This window comes from Entelurus aequoreus, linkage group LG02, assembly GCF_033978785.1.
Source record: "Entelurus aequoreus isolate RoL-2023_Sb linkage group LG02, RoL_Eaeq_v1.1, whole genome shotgun sequence".
Lineage (NCBI taxonomy): Eukaryota > Metazoa > Chordata > Actinopteri > Syngnathiformes > Syngnathidae > Entelurus > Entelurus aequoreus.
In genome coordinates this window covers 85,566,053-85,588,996 of record NC_084732.1, presented here as the reverse complement: position 1 = coordinate 85,588,996, position 22,944 = coordinate 85,566,053, and the positions used below count along the sequence as shown (strand labels likewise).

The following is a 22,944-nucleotide window of genomic DNA, read 5'->3' as shown; positions in this document are numbered from 1 at the left end:
TATATATATATATATATATATATATATATATATATATATATATATATATGTGTGTGTGTGTATATATATGTATATATATACACACATATATTTGTATATATATACACACATATATATGTGTGTGTATATGTATACATTTGTGTGTATATTATATATATATATATATATATATATATATATATATATATATATATACATATTTATATATATATATATATATATATATATATATATATATATATATATATGTGCATATATGTGTGTGTATATATATACAATATATGTGTTTATATGTATATGTGTATATATATATATATATATATATATAAATACTGTATATATATATACACACACACACACACATATATATATATAAATACTGTATATATATATACACACACACACACACACATATATATATACATATATATATATATATATATATATATATATATATATATATATATACATATATATATATATATATATATATATATATATATATATATATATATATATATATATATATATATATATATATATATATATATATATATATATATATATATATATATATATATATATATATATATATATATATATATATATGTGTGTGTGTGTATATTAGTCGTAAAAACCTAGCGGTGACGACTTTAAGATATATTTTTTACCAGTACCTCTATGGTCACAAACCCCCTGTTAAAGACCTCTGATCTCCACAAGAGAGTATTTTTAATGTAGATTAAATTCATCATTGGTGCCATTTAAAAAAAAAAAAAAGGAAGCATAATGTTTAATCATCAAATATTTGCATGAAGCAAATTGTCCAGTCATATGTTAATAGTATTAAAACTTGAAAACAAAAACTTCTTTTCGGGATTAATTGCAAATTTTAACAACAAACTGTGGACATCATATATTTCAATGGTTTGACAGGCCTACTTTTAACCAAATATATTGGAATAATTGAAACCTTCTGTTTGACTCCCTCCTGACAATTTTTTTTACTTTTCAGCCCAGCTAAACAAAAGCCAGCATGTCGGGTGTGTGTGTGTGGGGGGGGGGGGGGGGGGGGCTTTCAAATTGCGTTCAGTCAAAGTGGTACAGTATTTTAATTTGGCTGCCCCCCAGAGTCATTTGGAAAACAGTCGAAAATAAAACCAGACAATGAACTACTGTATTATGAATGAATAGGCTGTTGGAGTGGCCTTTTTTTCTTTTCTTTTTTGTTTTTGCAAAGGTAAACACATTTAGCTCTATTTAACAAGGAAGTTCAATGTGGAAATGTGTTGTTCCAAAATAAACAAATGCTGCTGTTTGTGAACTAATTTAAAGTGTATTATTAATGCTCATTTTGTATGCACATATTAAATCAAAGGGGGCCCAAACGTTTGGCCTCCAAGGGCCAAAGTGAAAATGTGCCGGTTGTCCGCTGGCCAAATTTTTACCGTGCAACACCAGTGAGAAGTTTAGCCTCATATTTGTGTGCTAATTTGTGTGCCTAATTCCATCAACATGCAAATCTGCAACGTTTATGTACAAACCCCAAAACCAGTGAAGTTGGCACGTTGTGTAAATGGTAAATAAAAACAGAATACAATGATTTGCAAATCCTTTTCAACCTATATTCAATTAAATAGACTGCAAAGACAAGGTATTTAACGTTCGAACTGGAAAAAGTTGTTATTTTTTGCAAATTTACGCTCATTTGGACTGTGATGCCTTCAACATGTTTAAAAAAAAAGCTGGCACAAGTGGCAAAAAAGACTGAGGAAGTTGAGCAATGCTCATCAAACACTTGGAACATCCTGCAGGTGAACAGGCTAATTGGGAACAGGTGGGTGCCATGATTGGGTATAAAAGCAGCTTCCATGAAATGCCCAGTCATTCACAAACAAGGATGGGGCGAGGGTCACCACTTTGTCAACAAATGCGTGAGCAAATTGTCGAACAGTTTAAGAACAACATTTCTCAACGAGCTATTGCAAGGAATTTAGGGATTTCACCATCTACGATCCGTAATATCATCAAAAGGAGAAATCACTGCACGTAGGCGATGATATTACGGACCTTCGATCCCTCAGGCGGTACTGCATCAAAAAGCGACATCAGCGTGTAAAGGATATCACCACATGGGCTCAGGACAATTCAGAAAACCAAGGTCAGTGACTACAGTGCGTCGCTTCATCAGTAAGTGCAAGTTAAAACTCTACTATGCAAAGCGAAAGCCATTTATCAACAACACCCAGAAACGCCTATGGCTTCGCCTATGGAAAAGTGTTCTGTGGTCTGACGAGTCCATGTTTTTGGAAACTGAAATAGAAAAATTTCATAGAGGGATTTAGATAATCTTAGTTAATCTTGTTAAAAAGGATGTTTTTGACTCAAAAATAGTGTGAAACCATTCTGAATCGAATCGTTACCCCCAACAATCGAATTGAATCAAATTGTGTGGTTCCCAAAGATTCACAGTCATAATGATTATGTATTAAATTTGGTAGCCACCCTTTGGTGGGCCAAACAAAATGACAGGATGGCCCAAAGATGGCCCGCGGGCCCCACTTTGGGCATTAGGGCGGTCCAAAAAAAAAAAGGATTTTCGAATGATTTGCCTTTTTTTTTTTTTTTTATTAATTCTTAATCGATTCACAAAAATCGATTTTTAAACTCACTTTTTAAAAAAATCTGTCCTCTGAAGCCACTCAGACAAATCATATTGTTGATGTAGTAAACAACAGCAAAACTTTAAATGTTCCATTTACAAGAAAAACTGAACATTTGTGCAATATTATGATAAAAGCTGGAATTCCACTCAATTACAGTCACAATTTTACAAGAGAAGCTTAAAATTCTGTCAATGTTATAAAAAGAGTTGTAATTTTACTCGACAAATTTCACAATTTTATAAGAAAACTTAAAATATTACGATAATAACCGGAATCGTTTTACTCAAACAATGTCACTATTTTACAAGAACAACAAAAACAATGGCAATATTTGGATGAAAGTCAGAATTTTATATGAGAAATGTCACCGTTTTGCATCAAAAATTAGTAATTTTACATAAAAAAGTAATAATTCTGTGAGAAAATATTGCAATATTACAGAAACCGAAAGAATATGAGAAGTTGTTCCCAATTTTATAAGAAAGAAGTCGACACATTGTGAGAAAAAGACTGCTTTTAGTTAAATTTTTATTTTTATTTTTTGTTTGTAATTGGTTTTTAATCTTCATTATTTACTTCAAGTTATTACAGTATGTCATTTTACTCAACGCAAGTCAAAATTTTACAAGAAAAACTGAACATTTGTGCAATATTATGATAAAAGCTGGAATTCTACTCAATTACAGTCACAATTTTACAAGAGAAGCTTAAAATTCTGTCAATGTTATAAAAAGAGTTGTAATTTTACTCGACAAATTTCACAATTTTATAAGAAAACTTAAAATATTACGATAATAACCGGAATCGTTTTACTCAAACAATGTCACTATTTTACAAGAACAACAAAAACAATGGCAATATTGGGATGAAAGTCAGAATTTTATATGACAAATGTCACCGTTTTGCATCAAAAATTAGTAATTTTACATAAAAAAGTAATAATTCTATGAGAAAATATTGCAATATTACAGAAACAGAAAGAATATGAGAAGTTGTTCCCAATTTTATAAGAAAGAAGTCGACACATTGTGAGAAAAAGACTGATTTTAGTTAATTTTTATTTTTATTTTTTGTTTGTTTTTGGTTTTTAATCTTCATTATTTACTTCAAGTTATTACAGTATGTCATTTTACTCAACGCAAGTCAAAATTTTACAAGAAAAACTGAACATTTGTGCAATATTATGATACAAGCTGGAATTCTACTCAATTACAGTCACAATTTTACAAGAGAAGCTTAAAATTCTGTCAATGTTATAAAAAGAGTTGTAATTTTACTCGACAAATTTCACAATTTTATAAGAAAACTTAAAATATTACGATAATAACCGGAATCGTTTTACTCAAACAATGTCACTATTTTACAAGAACAACAAAAACAATGGCAATATTGGGATGAAAGTCAGAATTTTATATGACACATGTCACCGTTTTGCATCAAAAATTAGTAATTTTACATAAAAAAGTAATAATTCTATGAGAAAATATTGCAATATTACAGAAACCGAAAGAATATGAGAAGTTGTTCCCAATTTTATAAGAAAGAAGTCGACACATTGTGAGAAAAAGACTGCTTTTAATTAATTTTTATTTCTATTTTTTGTTTGTAATTGGTTTTTAATCTTCATTATTTACTTCAAGTTATTACAGTATGTCATTTTACTCAACGCAAGTCAAAATTTTACAAGAAAAACTGAACATTTGTGCAATATTATGATAAAAGCTGGAATTCTACTCAATTACAGTCACAATTTTACAAGAGAAGCTTAAAATTCTGTCAATGTTATAAAAAGAGTTGTAATTTTACTCGACAAATTTCACAATTTTATAAGAAAACTTAAAATATTACGATAATAACCGGAATCGTTTTACTCAAACAATGTCACTATTTTACAAGAACAACAAAAACAATGGCAATATTGGGATGAAAGTCAGAATTTTATATGACAAATGTCACCGTTTTGCATTAAAAATGAGTAATTTTACATAAAAAAGTAATAATTCTATGAGAAAATATCGCAATATTACAGAAACCGGAAGAATATGAGAAGTTGTTCCCAATTTTATAAGAAAGAAGTCGACACATTGTGAGAAAAAGACTGCTTTTAGTTAAATTTTTATTTTTATTTTTTGTTTGTAATTGGTTTTTAATCTTCATTATTTACTTCAAGTTATTACAGTATGTCATTTTACTCAACGCAAGTCAAAATTTTACAAGAAAAACTGAACATTTGTGCAATATTATGATAAAAGCTGGAATTCTACTCAATTACAGTCACAATTTTACAAGAGAAGCTTAAAATTCTGTCAATGTTATAAAAAGAGTTGTAATTTTACTCGACAAATTTCACAATTTTATAAGAAAACTTAAAATATTACGATAATAACCGGAATCGTTTTACTCAAACAATGTCACTATTTTACAAGAACAACAAAAACAATGGCAATATTGGGATGAAAGTCAGAATTTTATATGACAAATGTCACCGTTTTGCATCAAAAATTAGTAATTTTACATAAAAAAGTAATAATTCTATGAGAAAATATTGCAATATTACAGAAACAGAAAGAATATGAGAAGTTGTTCCCAATTTTATAAGAAAGAAGTCGACACATTGTGAGAAAAAGACTGATTTTAGTTAATTTTTATTTTTATTTTTTGTTTGTTTTTGGTTTTTAATCTTCATTATTTACTTCAAGTTATTACAGTATGTCATTTTACTCAACGCAAGTCAAAATTTTACAAGAAAAACTGAACATTTGTGCAATATTATGATAAAAGCTGGAATTCTACTCAATTACAGTCACAATTTTACAAGAGAAGCTTAAAATTCTGTCAATGTTATAAAAAGAGTTGTAATTTTACTCGACAAATTTCACAATTTTATAAGAAAACTTAAAATATTACGATAATAACCGGAATCGTTTTACTCAAACAATGTCACTATTTTACAAGAACAACAAAAACAATGGCAATATTGGGATGAAAGTCAGAATTTTATATGACACATGTCACCGTTTTGCATCAAAAATTAGTAATTTTACATAAAAAAGTAATAATTCTATGAGAAAATATTGCAATATTACAGAAACCGAAAGAATATGAGAAGTTGTTCCCAATTTTATAAGAAAGAAGTCGACACATTGTGAGAAAAAGACTGCTTTTAATTAATTTTTATTTCTATTTTTTGTTTGTAATTGGTTTTTAATCTTCATTATTTACTTCAAGTTATTACAGTATGTCATTTTACTCAACGCAAGTCAAAATTTTACAAGAAAAACTGAACATTTGTGCAATATTATGATAAAAGCTGGAATTCTACTCAATTACAGTCACAATTTTACAAGAGAAGCTTAAAATTCTGTCAATGTTATAAAAAGAGTTGTAATTTTACTCGACAAATTTCACAATTTTATAAGAAAACTTAAAATATTACGATAATAACCGGAATCGTTTTACTCAAACAATGTCACTATTTTACAAGAACAACAAAAACAATGGCAATATTGGGATGAAAGTCAGAATTTTATATGACAAATGTCACCGTTTTGCATTAAAAATGAGTAATTTTACATAAAAAAGTAATAATTCTATGAGAAAATATCGCAATATTACAGAAACCGGAAGAATATGAGAAGTTGTTCCCAATTTTATAAGAAAGAAGTCGACACATTGTGAGAAAAAGACTGCTTTTAGTTAATTTTTATTTTTATTTTTATTTTTTGTTTGTAATTGGTTTTTAATCTTCATTATTTACTTCAAGTTATTACAGTATGTCATTTTACTCAACGCAAGTCAAAATTTTACAAGAAAAACTGAACATTTGTGCAATATTATGATAAAAGCTGGAATTCTACTCAATTACAGTCACAATTTTACAAGAGAAGCTTAAAATTCTGTCAATGTTATAAAAAGAGTTGTAATTTTACTCGACAAATTTCACAATTTTATAAGAAAACTTAAAATATTACGATAATAACCGGAATCGTTTTACTCAAACAATGTCACTATTTTACAAGAACAACAAAAACAATGGCAATATTGGGATGAAAGTCAGAATTTTATATGACAAATGTCACCGTTTTGCATCAAAAATTAGTAATTTTACATAAAAAAGTAATAATTCTATGAGAAAATATCGCAATATAACAGAAACAGACAGAATATGAGAAGTTGTTCCCAATTTTATAAGAAAGAAGTCGACACATTGTGAGAAAAAGACTGCTTTTAGTTTATTTTAATTTTTTGTTTGTAATTGGTTTTTAATCTTCATTTTTTACTTCAAGTTATTACAGTATGTCATTTTACTCAACGCAAGTCAAAATTTTGCAAGAAAAACTGAACATTTGTGCAATATTATGATAAAAGCTGGAATTCTACTCAATTACAGTCACAATTTTACAAGAGAAGCTTAAAATTCTGTCAATGTTATAAAAAGAGTTGTAATTTTCCTCTACAAATTTCACAATTTTATAAGAAAACTTAAAATATTACGATAATAACCGGAATCGTTTTACTCAAACAATGTCACTATTTTACAAGAACAACAAAAACAATGGCAATATTGGGATGAAAGTCAGAATTTTATATGACAAATGTCACCGTTTTGCATCAAAAATTAGTAATTTTACATAAAAAAGTAATAATTCTATGAGAAAATATTGCAATATTACAGAAACCGAAAGAATATGAGAAGTTGTTCCCAATTTTATAAGAAAGAAGTCGACACATTGTGAGAAAAAGACTGCTTTTAATTAATTTTTATTTTTATTTTTTGTTTGTAATTGGTTTTTAATCTTCATTATTTACTTCAAGTTATTACAGTATGTCATTTTACTCAACGCAAGTCAAAATTTTACAAGAAAAACTGAACATTTGTGCAATATTATGATAAAAGCTGGAATCTTACTCAATTACAGTCACAATTTTACAAGAGAAGCTTAAAATTCTGTCAATGTTATAAAAAGAGTTGTAATTTTACTCGACAAATTTCACAATTTTATAAGAAAACTTAAAATATTACGATAATAACCGGAATCGTTTTACTCAAACAATGTCACTATTTTACAAGAACAACAAAAACAATGGCAATATTGGGATAAAAGTCAGAATTTTATATGACAAATGTCACCGTTTTGCATCAAAAATGAGTAATTTTACATAAAAAAGTAATAATTCTATGAGAAAATATTGCAATATTACAGAAACCGAAAGAATATGAGAAGTTGTTCCCAATTTTATAAGAAAGAAGTCGACACATTGTGAGAAAAAGACTGCTTTTAGTTAATTTTTATTTTTATTTTTATTTTTTGTTTGTAATGGTTTTTAATCTTCATTATTTACTTCAAGTTATTACAGTATGTCATTTTACTCAACGCAAGTCAAAATTTTACAAGAAAAACTGAACATTTGTACTGTGCTTCAACATACCAGTATTATTATGGTGTGTGTATAAGGTAAGACATATTATCTGGCGTTTTGTTTCGCAATATTATGCCAAACCGACTTTTCTTACCTTTCGGTACCTGCTGATCTGCATTTGGGATCTGCATAAGTCTTGAAAATGTGCGCCCTATGGTCCGGAAAATACGGTATGTCGTTAATCATAGAACTGGCACCCGATGTTATTAAAAAGCATTGATTTTGAATGGAAATTCTGAATCGAATCGTTACCCCCAACGATGGAATCGAACCGTGCGGTGCCCCAAAGATCCGAGTGTGCCTTCAAGTGTACCGTCTATATTTGTACATATGTCAAACTATTTCAGTGGAAATATTTTATTTTCGGGGTCGCGTTCGATCGGCCGTGGAACGACGCGGCGAGATGAAGAAGACAGTTTGTCACAAAGCGGGTCACGGGGGCCGCCAGCGCGTAGGCCGCCCCTGCGCCGGGTATAATTAGGCGCTCATTACCATGACGGCCAATTACCAAGGAGCATTCTGGCGGCGTTCTCTCAGGAATCTGCCCTTCTGGACACCAGCGCCCGAGAAGGACAGCATCTATTTTTTTTTTCCCCTGGCTGGCAGAAGTAATTATTTTTTTTTCTCCTCTTTTCTCCCGCCTTCCCTTTATTATGACTGCTCGTGGTAAAACAATGGCGTAGGTTTTGTTGTGTTGTGCTGCTGCGGGCGCCATCTGTGGCGGTGAGGGGGAGGCACCACAATACCCGTCCATATGGTCAGGGCATCAGCAGCCAGCTATATCTGCTCATCAAGTCCTGTCATTGTCATCCGGCTCTGCTCGTACACTAGTCCGTGTTCATCTGTCACACACACACACACACACACACACACACACACACACACACACACACACACACACACACACACACACACACACACACACACACACACACACACACACACACACACACACTGGTTATCATTTGGAATGGGGACCAAGTTTTTGATCATCACTTGTGGGGACAAGGGAAAAAATAGATTAGTTTTACCCAAGGATGGATACCATACAGAATCACAGTTTTCAAGAAAATGTATTTTCTCTTTTACCAATATTTGAAACACGTAAACAAAGTAACCCAAATTTCCCTGTTGTGGGATCAATAAAGGATTATTTTATTTTACCTTAAAACCACAGAAATAAAATACAAAGTCATTACTCATCACATAGGCATCTTCAGAATGGATCTGACTATCATTTAAAAAGGTTTTTCTTTAGGGCAGTGGTCCCCAACCACCGGGCCGGACCGATTGGTACCGGGCCGCGCAAGAAATTAAAAAAAAAATAAAATAAAAAAAATAAAAAAGTTTTTTTTTTTTTTTTTTTAAATTAAATCAACACAATAAACACAATATATACATTATATATCAATATAGATCAATACAATCTTCAGGGATACAGTCCGTAAGCCCACATGATTGTATTTCTTTATGAAAAAAAAAAAAAAAAAAAAGGCCCCCCCCACACCCCCCGGTCCGTAGGACACATTTTCAAGCGTTGACCGGTCCCCAGCTACAATAAGGTTAGGGACCACTGCTTTAGGGGACCTGTTTTTTGGTCCCCATACCGTCAGAGGTCCCCTAAAGGGGACTGTGTAAACACACACACACACACACACACACACACACACACACACACACACACACACACACACACACACACACACACACACACACACACACACACACACACACACACACGCACTTGTATTTCTTACCTTCTTGAGACCTCCGAAAAATGGCTACCTCTTTAAAGGGTGGTCCTAAAGATTTGTACAGATTTATACAAACTATGCAAATATAAAAAAAGGTAAGCTTTTTGTTATTTTTTTGCTTTTTTTTTTTTTTTGAATTTTTTGTTTGTAATTGGTTTTTAATCTTCATTATTTACTTCAAGTTATTACAGTATGTCTCTATATACTTAAATTTGTTTTATTAATTTTGGCCAAAGGGGTCGCATTTCAATTTCTTACACACACTTGTTATTTTATATGTTGGCCGGAGGGGGAGCACTTCAAATTTTTACACACACTTGTTATTTCATATGTTGACCAGAAGGGGAGCACTTTTAAAAACCGACACACAGTCAATTTGAAAAATTCCCCCCTTTTGGAGCCACACTAATTTTAATAGAATTCACCACCAGGGGTGCAAATTAGATTTACATTTTTTGTTGTTTGTTATGTGCTTAAGGCCGATGACAAACGAGTCACGGACCACAAATGGCCCCTGTGCCGCACTTTGGGCAACCCAACTATAGAAGCTAACTGTTAATGGCCACTATAGTCTTAGTACCGTAGTGTATTTGTTCATCCTATGGTCACATATGGGAGCTGCCGTCTTGTTTTATCATATATTGCTGCCTTTGCACCTGTTAATGTTTACTTTTGTATGCACATTAAATCAACAACAAATCCTGACTTTGGAGCAATGTTCACGGACTCTAGTATTTAGCTCTCTATTAGATGCAATGGTTTTCCGTATTGGGACCATGATTTCGGTCCTAACTTGTTCACTCATATGGAAGGTACTTTTCCTTGTTGATGTCTCAAAAAGGGTAGAAACACACACACACACACACACACACACACACACACACACACACACACACACACACACACACACACACACACACACACACACACACACACACGCACACACACACACACACACACACACACACACACACACACACACACACACACACACACACACACACACACACACACACACACACACACACACACACACACACACACATTTTCTTATATTTCTTACCTTCTTGAGAACTCCGAATAATGCCTTCCTCTTCAGGACCACCCTTTCTAGATATATAAAGATTTTTATTTACAACATTAATAATATATACATACTATGCAAATATAAAAAAGCTTGTTGTGAAAAATGAGTTGGAATTTCACAAGAAAAAGGTCACAGTTTCACAAGAAAACCTTAGACTTTATAATAAAAGTCGTCATTTTACTCAACGCAAGTCAACATTTTACAAGAAAAACGGAACATTAGTGCAATATTATGATAAAGTTAGAATTGTACTTAATTACAGTCGCAATTTTACAAAAAAAGCTAAACATTTTGGCAATTTGATGAAAAGAGTCGTAATTTTACTTGACAAAAGTCACAATTTTATAAGAAAACTTCAGAATTTTGGCAATATTATAATAATAATCAGAATTTTTACTTGGCAAAATTATGACAATAGTCATAATTTCACTCAAAAAATGTCACTATTATACAAGAACAACAAAAAAATTGGCAGTAATATAATAAAAGTCGTCATTTTACTCAACGCAAGTCAAAATTTTACAAGAAAAACTGAACATTTGTGCAATATTATGATAAAAGTTGGAATTCTACTCAATTACAGTCACAATTTTACAAGAGAAGCTTAAAATTCTGTCAATGTTATAAAAAGAGTTGTAATTTTACTCGACAAATTTCACAATTTTATAAGAAAACTTAAAATATTACGATAATAACCGGAATCGTTTTACTCAAACAATGTCACTATTTTACAAGAACAACAAAAACAATGGCAATATTGGGATGAAAGTCAGAATTTTATATGACAAATGTCACCGTTTTGCATCAAAAATGAGTAATTTTACATAAAAAAGTAATAATTCTATGAGAAAATATTGCAATATTACAGAAACCGAAAGAATATGAGAAGTTGTTCCCAATTTTATAAGAAAGAAGTCGACACATTGTGAGAAAAAGACTGCTTTTAGTTAATTTTTATTTTTATTTTTTGTTTGTAATTGGTTTTTAATCTTCATTATTTACTTCAAGTTATTACAGTATGTCATTTTACTCAACGCAAGTCAAAATTTTACAAGAAAAACTGAACGTTTGTGCAATATTATGATAAAAGCTGGAATTCTACTCAATTACAGTCACAATTTTACAAGAGAACCTTAAAATTGTGTCAATTTTATAAAAAGAGTTGTAATTTTACTCGACGAAAGTCACAATTTTATAAGAAAACTTAAAAACGTTGGCAATATTACGATAATAATCGGAATCGTTTTACTCAAAAAATGTCACTATTTTACAAGAACAACAAAAAAATTGGCAATATTGGGATAAAAGTCAGAATTTTATATGACAAATGTCACCGTTTTGCATCAAAAAGTAGTAATTTTACATAAAAAAGTAATAATGTTATGAGAAAATATTGCAAAATTACAGAAACAGAAAGAACATGAGAAATTGTTCCCAATTTTATAAGAAAGAAGTCGACACATTGTGAGAAAAAGACTGCTTTTAGTTTATTTAAATTTTTTGTTTGTAATTGGTTTTTAATCTTCATTGTTTACTTCAAGTTATTACAGTATGTCATTTTACTCAACGCAAGTCAAAATTTTACAAGAAAAACTGAACGTTTGTGCAATATTATGATAAAAGCTGGAATCCTACTCAATTACAGTCACAATTTTACAAGAGAACCTTAAAATTGTGTCAATTTTATAAAAAGAGTTGCAATTTTACTCGACGAAAGTCACAATTTTATAAGAAAACTTAAAAACGTTGGCAATATTACGTTAATAATCGGAATCGTTTTACTCAAACAATGTCACTATTTTACAAGAACAACAAAAAATTTGGCAATATTGGGATAAAAGTCAGAATTTTATATGACAAATGTCACCGTTTTGCATCAAAAAGTAGTAATTTTACATTAAAAAGTAATAATGTTACGAGAAAATACTGCAGAATTACAGAAACAGAAAGAACATGAGAAATTGTTCCCAATTTTATTAGAAAGAAATCGACACATTGTGAGAAAAAGACTGCTTTTAATTAATTTTAATTTTTTGTTTGTAATTGGTTTTTAATCTTCATTATTTACTTCAAGTTATTACAGTATGTCATTTTACTCAACGCAAGTCAAAATTTTGCAAGAAAAACTGAACATTTGTGCAATATTATGATAAAAGCTGGAATTCTACTCAATTACAGTCACAATTTTACAAGAGAACCTTAAAATTCTGTCAATTTTATAAAAAGAGTTGTAATTTTACTCGACGAAAGTCACAATTTTATAAGAAAACTTAAAAACGTTGGCAATATTACGTTAATAATCGGAATCGTTTTACTCAAACAATGTCACTATTTTACAAGAACAACTAAAAATTTGGCAATATTGGGATAAAAGTCAGAATTTTATATGACACATGTCACCGTTTTGCATTAAAAATTTGTAATTTTACATAAAAAAGTAAAAATTCTATGAGAAAATATTGCAATATTACAGAAACAAACAGAAAGAACATGAGCAATTGTTCCCAATTTTATAAGAAAGAAGTCGACACATTGTGAGAAAAAGACTGCTTTTAGTTCATTTTATATATATTTTTTTGAATTTCTTTGTTTGTAATTGTTTTATAATCTTCATTTTTTACTTCAAGTTATTTCAGTATGTTTCTATATACATATTTATTTCATTATTATTGGCCAAAGGGGGCGCGTTTCAATTTCTTACACACACTTTTAATTTCATATGTTGACCATAGGGGGAGCACTTCTAATTTTTACACACACTTGTTATTTCATATGTTGACCAGAGGAGGAACACTTTTAAAACCGACACACGGTCAATTTGGAAAATCCCTTTTCTTTGGGACCACCTTAATTTTGATAGATTTCACCACCAGGGGTGCAAATGAGACATTCTCTATTAGATGCAATGGTTTTCCGTATTGGGACCTTGTTCACCGGTCCTCATATGGAAGGTACTTTTCCTTCTTGATGTCTCAAGAGGGGTAAAAATACAAGAACACACACACCACACACACACACACACACACCCACACACACACACACACACACACACACACACACACACACACACACACACACACACACACACACACACACACACACACACACACACACACACACACACACACACACACACACACACACACACACACACACACACACACACACACACACACACACACACAGTGACACAGCAAGAAATGCACTGATGAACTGATTTATGAGGGATAGATGAGGTTGAACGAGCAGCTGTCTCGTCCAAGCGTACACAAATGCTCACGTGTGATGTACATTAAACGGAGTGACTTTCATTCCACGTATACGGGAGGACAAGGTAGCCCTCACATATAGGGGTACGTCAAATTAGCGCCTGGATAGATCTCCCCCTCGTCTTAATTGGACGCCGCGAGTATGCGTGATTGTGGTATCTTGTGAAGACTTTTCATCTGGAATAGTGAAATGTGCCGCCTCCTCCTCCGCATCAATCCCGACCCGTGCTCATTGATTGATGTTGAGAGCTAGGGGCTTTTTTTATTTTTTATTTTTTTATTTTTTTTTTAGACATACCCATCTGCTGTCTCGCTCACACCTCCTAATCTGCAACATAGTACACACACTGGTACTAGCATGGTGGGTGTTTTTTTAGACAGTGAATTACAGGACGATTCATCATTGTTAGCGGGACCAAAGGATGCCTTCATGGAAAACCTTTGCCTGTTTGCCACCAATTTTTTGTGTGTTTGCAGCATAGCCCTAAATTATCACACAACTCTAGGGTTGGACCCAATGTCATTATTGGCTTTAATAGAAAATCTTATGATACATTAAATATACGTTTCTTTGTCATATGCTGACCTTTTTTTCTTCTTTCCCCTGCAGCTGTTAAATATTGTACATAGTAATTTGGATTTGTTATATATATATATTGTATATTTATTATACTGTATATATACATTGAAAATATTACATATATGTTGTATAGGGCTGCAACAACTAATCGATTAAATCGATTAAAATCGATTATAAAAATAGTTGGCGATTATTTTAGTCATCGATTCGTTGGATCTATGCTATGCGCATGCGCAGAGGCACATTTTTTTTTTTTTTTTTTTTTTTTTTACATTTAAATTTTTTTTTTATAAACCTTTATTTATAAACTGCAACATGTACAAACAGCTGAGAAACAATAATCAAAATAAGTATGGTGCCACTTAGCTGTTTTTTTTCTTTTTTTTTGTGCAAATATTTTTATTGAATTTTACAGTTAAAATCACATTTACCAGTCAATCACACATCCACTCATACACACTCACATGCACACTTGAGGAGAGAGGTGCACTTGAACGTTAACAACTCAAGGTTTACAGTATAAACATTATTAGAAAAAATACCCAGATATTGTATATATATATATATATATATATATATATATATATATATATATATATATATATATATATATATATATATATATATATATATATATATATATATATATATATATATATATATATATATATAGCCATCCCGCTCCGGCTCAGGATCAGCAGGCTATCGAGACCACAGCAAGATGGATGAACATTCCTCGGCATCAAGAATCCTCAGGAAGTGATCCCAAGATCACCTCTCGAGGACCTCTCCACCGTTCACACTTAAAAAAGAAAAGGAAAGTCACAGAAATTGATCAGATGCAAAACAATACCAGATAAAAAGTCACAAAAAAAATAAAAATAACGCTGTTTTTTTTTCAATAAAATACTGGAAAGGATAGAAATGTAGTTTGTCTCTTTTATCTGATTATTAATCGATTAATCGAAGTAATAATCGACAGATTAATCGATTATCAAATTAATCGTTAGTTGCAGCCCTAATGTTATATTTATATTGCTACTATGGTACATTTTTTGTCTACTTTATACCTTTTTTGTTTTTTGTTTTCCCATCCTTTATAACTGAGCTACTGTGTGAAACAATTTCCCTTGTGGATCATTAACCCTTGGGTGGTGTTGGGGTCTGTGGGACCCGTTTTAATTTTTTTCTTAAAAGAAAAATGATACAATAAATTAATTTTTCAAACTGAGACTCACTGACTTTGGCTCATTTTCTGTGAAGAACTATATCAGAATACATGTTTAATGACCACACACCATACACCCCCCCTACACATTTCTATTACATATAAGATGTCTGGGTCCACTGGACCCGGGACTAAAAGAAGTGTGGAAATTGATGTTCTGTGTACCACACGCACCCACCCACCCACCCACACACACAGCAGGCCTAGACAGGAGGAGGACAGAGTGTAAGTACACAGAACATCAGAGGGTCAAATGTGCGAGAAAATGAGAGCAGTGTTGACAAACAATGTTGCAACCTTGTGTGGGAACCGCAGGTGCAGAAACACAAAAGAAGAATCCCTGTGGGATGCAGAAACTGGCAGAGAAATTTTCCGTGCAACGTTCATATTGTTGTTACTCAGCCAGCGTTTGTGGGTCTGATGGACCCGTTGCATTTTGTGGCTTTTAATGCCTCACAATCAAACACTTTTATGTTAAAATACTGAACAGATGTTTACCTTATCCCAATAAACATCTGTTCTTTACTTCAATACACAAGGTAACACAAACTGGTGTGAGCTTAGCATAGCATGCACATGAGCAAACATAGGTAATGTGAAACAAACAACAAAACCAACAAACAAACTCTCGCGTATAATGAACAGCAAAAAAAAAAAAACAGTCCAGCAACTAAGACAGGGTAAAACTCCTGAATATAAAGGGGAGCGATTAGGGGAAGAATCAGGTGAGGACGTTAATCAAAAAACAGAAATCAGGTGCAACAATAAATCGTAACCAAGGGAGAAAACGAGCATTGAAAACGTAACAGGCCACTAAACTACTTGACACAAACACAGACTCTAACCTGGTGTGACAAATCGTAACATTCTTATGGAAATCAAAAAACAATTTTTGTTATTAAATAAGAAACTGAACATACTAGATCAGGGGTCCCCAAACTGCGGCCCGCCAGCGTCCAAAATCCGGCCTGTGGGAAGTCCCAAGTTAAAAACTAAAATACAATTGTGTATTTTTATATTTCTTTATTTATTTTTTTTAATCTGTCCTTTCTAATCCATTTTCTACTGCTTGTTAATCTCGGTGTCTCCTAGCAGAGTGTCTAAAAATGCATATTCCCATCGCTAACGTGATATCATTGTGCTAAGAATATATATATATATATATATATATATATATATATATATATATATATATATATACATATATATATATATATATATACAGCCCAGCTACCAGCCGGCCAAATTTTTTTAACCAAATGAGCCCCCCGAGTCAAAAGGTTTGGGGACCCCTGTACTGGACAGTAGGGGTGTCAAAAAATATCTATTTTCAAATTAATCGCAATTCTTATTCGTAATGATTTTTAATCGATTAAAAAAATAATCTAAAATCTTTCTTTGAAAAAAAAAATAAATTAAAAAAAAAAAAAAAAAAAAAATATATATATATATATATATATATATATATATATATATATATATATATATATATATATATATATATATATATATATATATATATATATATATATATATATATATATATATATATATATATATATATATATATATATATACACAGATTTACTTTAGAAAAGAGAAGAGTTGGATACTTTTCTTATTACCTTATTTGTGTTTGACTTTATTAAATGTTTGGGTAGAAACAAAACCCGTTTTCTTTTAAGTAATGTAGAAATTAATCAGAGCTGTTCATCTATTTTATGAAGGGATGTAGGTAATCACTCCTTTATCTCATTTTGTCCACCAAACGTTTTGTACTGTGCGTGAATGCACAAAAGTGTGCTTTGTTGTTGTTATTAACTTGTTGGGGTGCGAATCAGACATATTTGGCCAGTGCATGATTGTAAGCTAATCGATGCTAACATGCTCTTTAGGCTAGCTGTATGTACATATTGCATCATTATGCCTAGGTATATTTGATTTCATTCAATTTCCTTTACTGATGTCCTCTGTGTATTTAATTTATATTTGCATGTCTCATGACACATTATCTGTATGTAATAATGGCTGCATTTCTCATAGTTGTTTGTGTGCCATGTTGTTCCAGACCACAGCAAACGTTGCCTAGCTTGCCAAAGATTGTAATGAATCCATTAGAAGAAGACAGCCTGTCGTGTCCTTTAACTTGGACACACACATGTATACTTTTGGCCATTCTGAGCCAGTCATTTCCAGGAGTTATCTCACCCTCTGAAATATTTATGTTATTATTACATATTTGTGTAGAATAAATATTACATTTCAACATTTCTGTCAACAAAGATTAGTGTCAGCCTGCAACACATAGTCATTTTGATAGTAGGCTATTATAGCTAATATAGACACTTACACCATGTGTTGCCTTCATTATAAGACTTATATAAGGCTTTTAATTTTTTGTGGCTCCAGAGAGATTGGTTTTTTTCTATTATTGGTCCAATACGGCTCTTTTAACATTTCAGGTTGCCGACCCCCTGTTTGAGAATCCATAAGAAAGTGTAGATTAAGAATGATAATTGGACTCTATATAATTCATGCTGGCGAGAGGAAGGTTCGTGGTTGAAGTTATATATTCAGCTGTACATACGCTGCCATACATTGACGAGCCGGGATAAGCACGTTTAAATTGAAAGAGGACACGGGGACATGGGAAGCAGAGGAAACAGATTACTTGCAAGAGATCCAGAAAGATAGAGAGGCGCAGATAGAGGGAGCGGAACGAGGGTAGGAGAAGGACAAAGCTGAAAGGCATGTGAACGCTGAGATAACCGGTTATCCCGCCGCCATCTCAGCCTACGTTTATCTCGGTCGGCGCGGCGTTCGATCTCCCCCCATCTCACCGTCTCACCAAATAATAGGAACCTTGCTCGGTGTGACTGCAACTTTTAATTGGTCTTCAGAATCCTTAATTAACACTGGAAAAAGCGTGCAGACGCCACATTGCCTGCTATCACTTTTATATACGGCACACAAATACCGTATTTTTTTGGAGTATAAGTCGCACCGGCGGATAATGCATAATAAAGAAGGTGTAGTAGAATTTCTGACCTTTGAACTGTATTTCGTGTCTATTAAGAATGTCTGCTCATTTCATTTCTCTTCTATTCTATACCATTGAAGGACCAGATGTAGGACAAAGTTGAATATGGAGTCGCTCTGACCATTCTACAAATTTTTTTGATTGTCTAAGCATGACTAAGGGATTCAAGGATGTTGCAAAACAAACATGTCGAAAACAACGGGACCTTGGGGCGTGGGGAAACAGATAAAATGGCCAGGAGACCAGGACTCTGGAAGATTGCTTGATTCTTGTGTCCTCCGGAGGACGTTTGTTTGTCTGCATGGACAGCTCAATCCGACTTGCACTTTTGACTACGGGTAAATAAACTTTTTGTACTAAATTCACTTTTGTTGCTGTTTAAACTTCGGACATTCCACTACAAAGGAAAAAAACATATATAAGTCGCACTTATATATATATAAGTCGCATTTTTTGGGGGAAATTTATTTGATAAAACCCAACACCAAGAATAGACATTTAAAAGGCAATTTAAAATAAATAAAGAATAGTGAACAACAGGCTGAATAAGTGTACGTTATATGAGGCATAAATAACCAACTGAGAACGTGCCTGGTATGTTAACGTAACATATTATGGTAAGAGTCATTCAAATAACTATAACATATAGAACATGCTATACGTTTACCAAACAATCTGTCACTCCTAATCGCTAAATCCGAGGAAATCTTATACGTCTAGTCTCTTACGTGAATGAGCTAAATAATATTATTTGATATTTTACTGTAATGTGTTAATAATTTCACACATAAGTCGCTCCTGAGCATAAGTCGGCCAAACTATGAAAAAAACCTGCGACTTATAGTCCGAAAAATACGGTACATTTTATATCACGGGTATTGTCACCACAATGTTTACAGTTAACGATATTATCACAGTCGTATTTCATGTGCTCAAAAAGTCTTTATGTGTTCTTACAAGGGCTGTCCAAGGATAAAAAAATATAATCACGATTAATCGCATTGTCCAAAGTTAAAGGCCTACTGAAAGCCACTACTACCGACCACGCAGTCTGATAGTTTATATATCAATGATGAAATCTTAACATTGCAACACATGCCAATACGGCCGGGTTAACTTATAAAGTGCAATTTTAAATTTCCCGGGGAACTTCCGGTTCAAAACGCCTTTGGAGGATGACGAATGCGCGTGACGTCGCGAGGTCCAATTTTTTTTTTTTTTTTTTTTTTTTTTTTTGTCATAAAGAAATACAATCATGTGTGCTTACGGACTGTATCCCTGCAGGTTTTATTGATTTATATTGATATATAATGTATATATTGTGTTTTTTATGTTGATTTAATTAAAAAAAATACAATAAAATAATTTTTTTTTTTTTTTTTTTTTTTTCATGGCCCTGTACCAATCGGTCCATGGACTGGTACTGGGCCGCGGCCCGGTGGTTGGGTACCACTGGTTTAATGCATCCAGCGGGGCATCACAACAAAATTAGGCATAATAATGTGTTAATTCCACGACTGTATATATCGGTATCGGTTGATATCGGAATCGGTAATTAAGAGTTGGACAATATCGTAATATTGGATATTGGCAAAAAAGCCATTATCGGACATCTCTCATAAAAACCACTAGGAGTTTTACCGCGGTTTATCATTAATGTCGTTTATCGGTACGTTCGTATAAGCTGGGTACATTAGGGGAGTATAAACTGGTCCATGAACTAAAACTATTAACCTACATGCCACGCTAACCCTGTGAAATTAAGAGGTTTATACCAAGAGTCTGCCCTGTTTTGCTACTTGCTTTATAAGCGGAAAAGCCAGCACGGACTGGCTAATACTCAGCAGATCAGCAGGATTGTAATATTGTTTATAGGATCAGCTGAACAATAGACATGGGAACTGCCGTCTCCCCGCCGCTGTGTTGGCCTCAGGCTGTGCAGAGGTCCCGCTGACCGTCTTTCCCCCTCGTGCATCCCCTCCAACCCAGTCCACCTCGCCTCTCTCTCCAGTCCGACGCTTTCCTGGCCCTGGCTGCCGGACCAATCAGTGCTGTTTGCCCTCTGGTCGCCTGGCCTCACACCACAGCAGAGGGGATTTGGGGATGACAGTCGCCCCTGGCCACGCCGAGACGGTCGGCGGGACAAAGGGAGGGGGGGGGGGGGGGGAGGGGGTGCACGGGTGTGTGCATGGCTGCTTCAGTCAGTCCAGCTGGGCTTCCTCTCACCTTCTGGCTGCTGGGGTCAGTCCAAGGAGTTTGGCTGGAAAATGACCACATTTGGAACACGGCTAAATCAGCCTAATTAATATGCGGCAGAAAAAATACCATTCAGCCTAAAGGGGATTTTTTTTTTTTTTTTGCAATTTTACTCAGATGACTAGAGGGCGCTAACTTGAGTGTTGTAAAAATGATACACCGCCCTCTTTCACTTTTAGCACAAAACTTTGACACACATGGAAAAATTCCTATCAGATTTTTTGTTTTAGTTCTAGTCCAGCAGGAACGAGACATTAAAACAGGGGTGTCCAAACTTTTTCCACTGAGGGCCGCACACGGAAAAATTAAAGCATGCGGGGGCCATTTTGATCATTTTCATATTCAAACCATAACAAAATATATGGATTTTTTTTTTGTTTTTTACCTTTAGGGCTCCCTAGGGGACCATAAAGGGTCTAAGTCAGTGGTCCCGGGCCGCACAAGAAATGTAAAAAAATTTATTAATTTAATTTATTTTTTATTTTTTATTTTTTATTAAATCAACATAAAAAACACAATATACACATTATATATCAATATAGATCAATACAGTCTGCAGGGATACAGTCCGTAAGCACACATGATTGTATTTCTTTATGAAAAAAAAAAATCAAAAAAAAATCACCCCCCCGTCTGTGGGACAATTTTTCAAGCTACAAAAAGGTTGGGGACCACTGGTCTAAGTCATTAAAATGTTTTAAAACAAGTCCAATTATTATTATTTTTTTTATTAATTTAACGCTTACAGTAAATCTCTACAGTATACCAACTTCAGGTTGATATAAAGTTAAAAAAAACAAAAAGGTTTTATGCCTTTTCTGTCAAAGACAACTTTGTTTTTTTATAATAAAACTGAAATATGCAGTATTTCCCCCACTGCCCAAAACATTCAGAAAGCAATGTTTGATGTGAAGTAATTAGAGCCTTAAAGGCCTACTGAAACCCACTACTACCGACCACGCAGTCTGATAGTTTATATATCAATGATGAAATCTTAACATTATAACACATGCCAATACGGCCGGGTTAACTTATAAAGTGACATTTTAAATTTGCCGCTAAACTTCCGGTTCGAAACGCCTCTGAGGATGACGTATGCGCGTGACGTAGACCGGCGAACACGGGTATGCCTTCTCCATTGAAGCCAATACGAAAAAGCTCTGTTTTCATTTCATAATTCCACAGTATTCTGGACATCTGTGTTCGTGAATCTGTTGCAATCATGTTCATTGCATTATGGAGAAGGAAGCTGAGCAAGCAAAGAAGAAAGTTGTCGGTGCGAAATGGACGTATTTTTCGAACGTAGTCAGCAACAACAGTACACAGCCGGCGCTTCGTTGTTTACATTCCCGAAAGATGCAGTCAAGATGGAAGAACTCGGATAACAGAGACTCTAACCAGGAGGACTTTTGACTTCGATACACATACGCCTGTAGAGAACTGGGACAACACAGACTCTTACCAGGATTACTTTGATTTGGATGACAAAGACGCAGACGTGCTACTGTGAGTATGCAGCTTTGGCTTCTAAACATTTGATCGCTTGACCGTATGTGCGCAACTTTTTTTTGCGTATGTACGTAACTTTTTTTAAAATATATAAGCTTTATGAACCTTGGGTTAGGTGAACGGTCTTTTGGGCT

At 33.1% G+C, this 22,944-nt stretch overlaps 1 protein-coding gene across 1 annotated transcript in view; it reads right to left on the bottom strand.

Moving 5' to 3' along the window:
* LOC133642398 (peroxisomal membrane protein PEX16-like) overlaps positions 1-22,944 on the bottom strand; it is a 75,026-nt gene that overhangs the window by 46,070 nt on the left and 6,012 nt on the right. Inside the window, exon 2 of the mRNA XM_062036563.1 lies at positions 21,001-21,115. Within this exon, the coding sequence (XP_061892547.1) occupies positions 21,001-21,115 (115 nt within the window). The remainder of the gene's footprint in view (positions 1-21,000; positions 21,116-22,944) is intronic.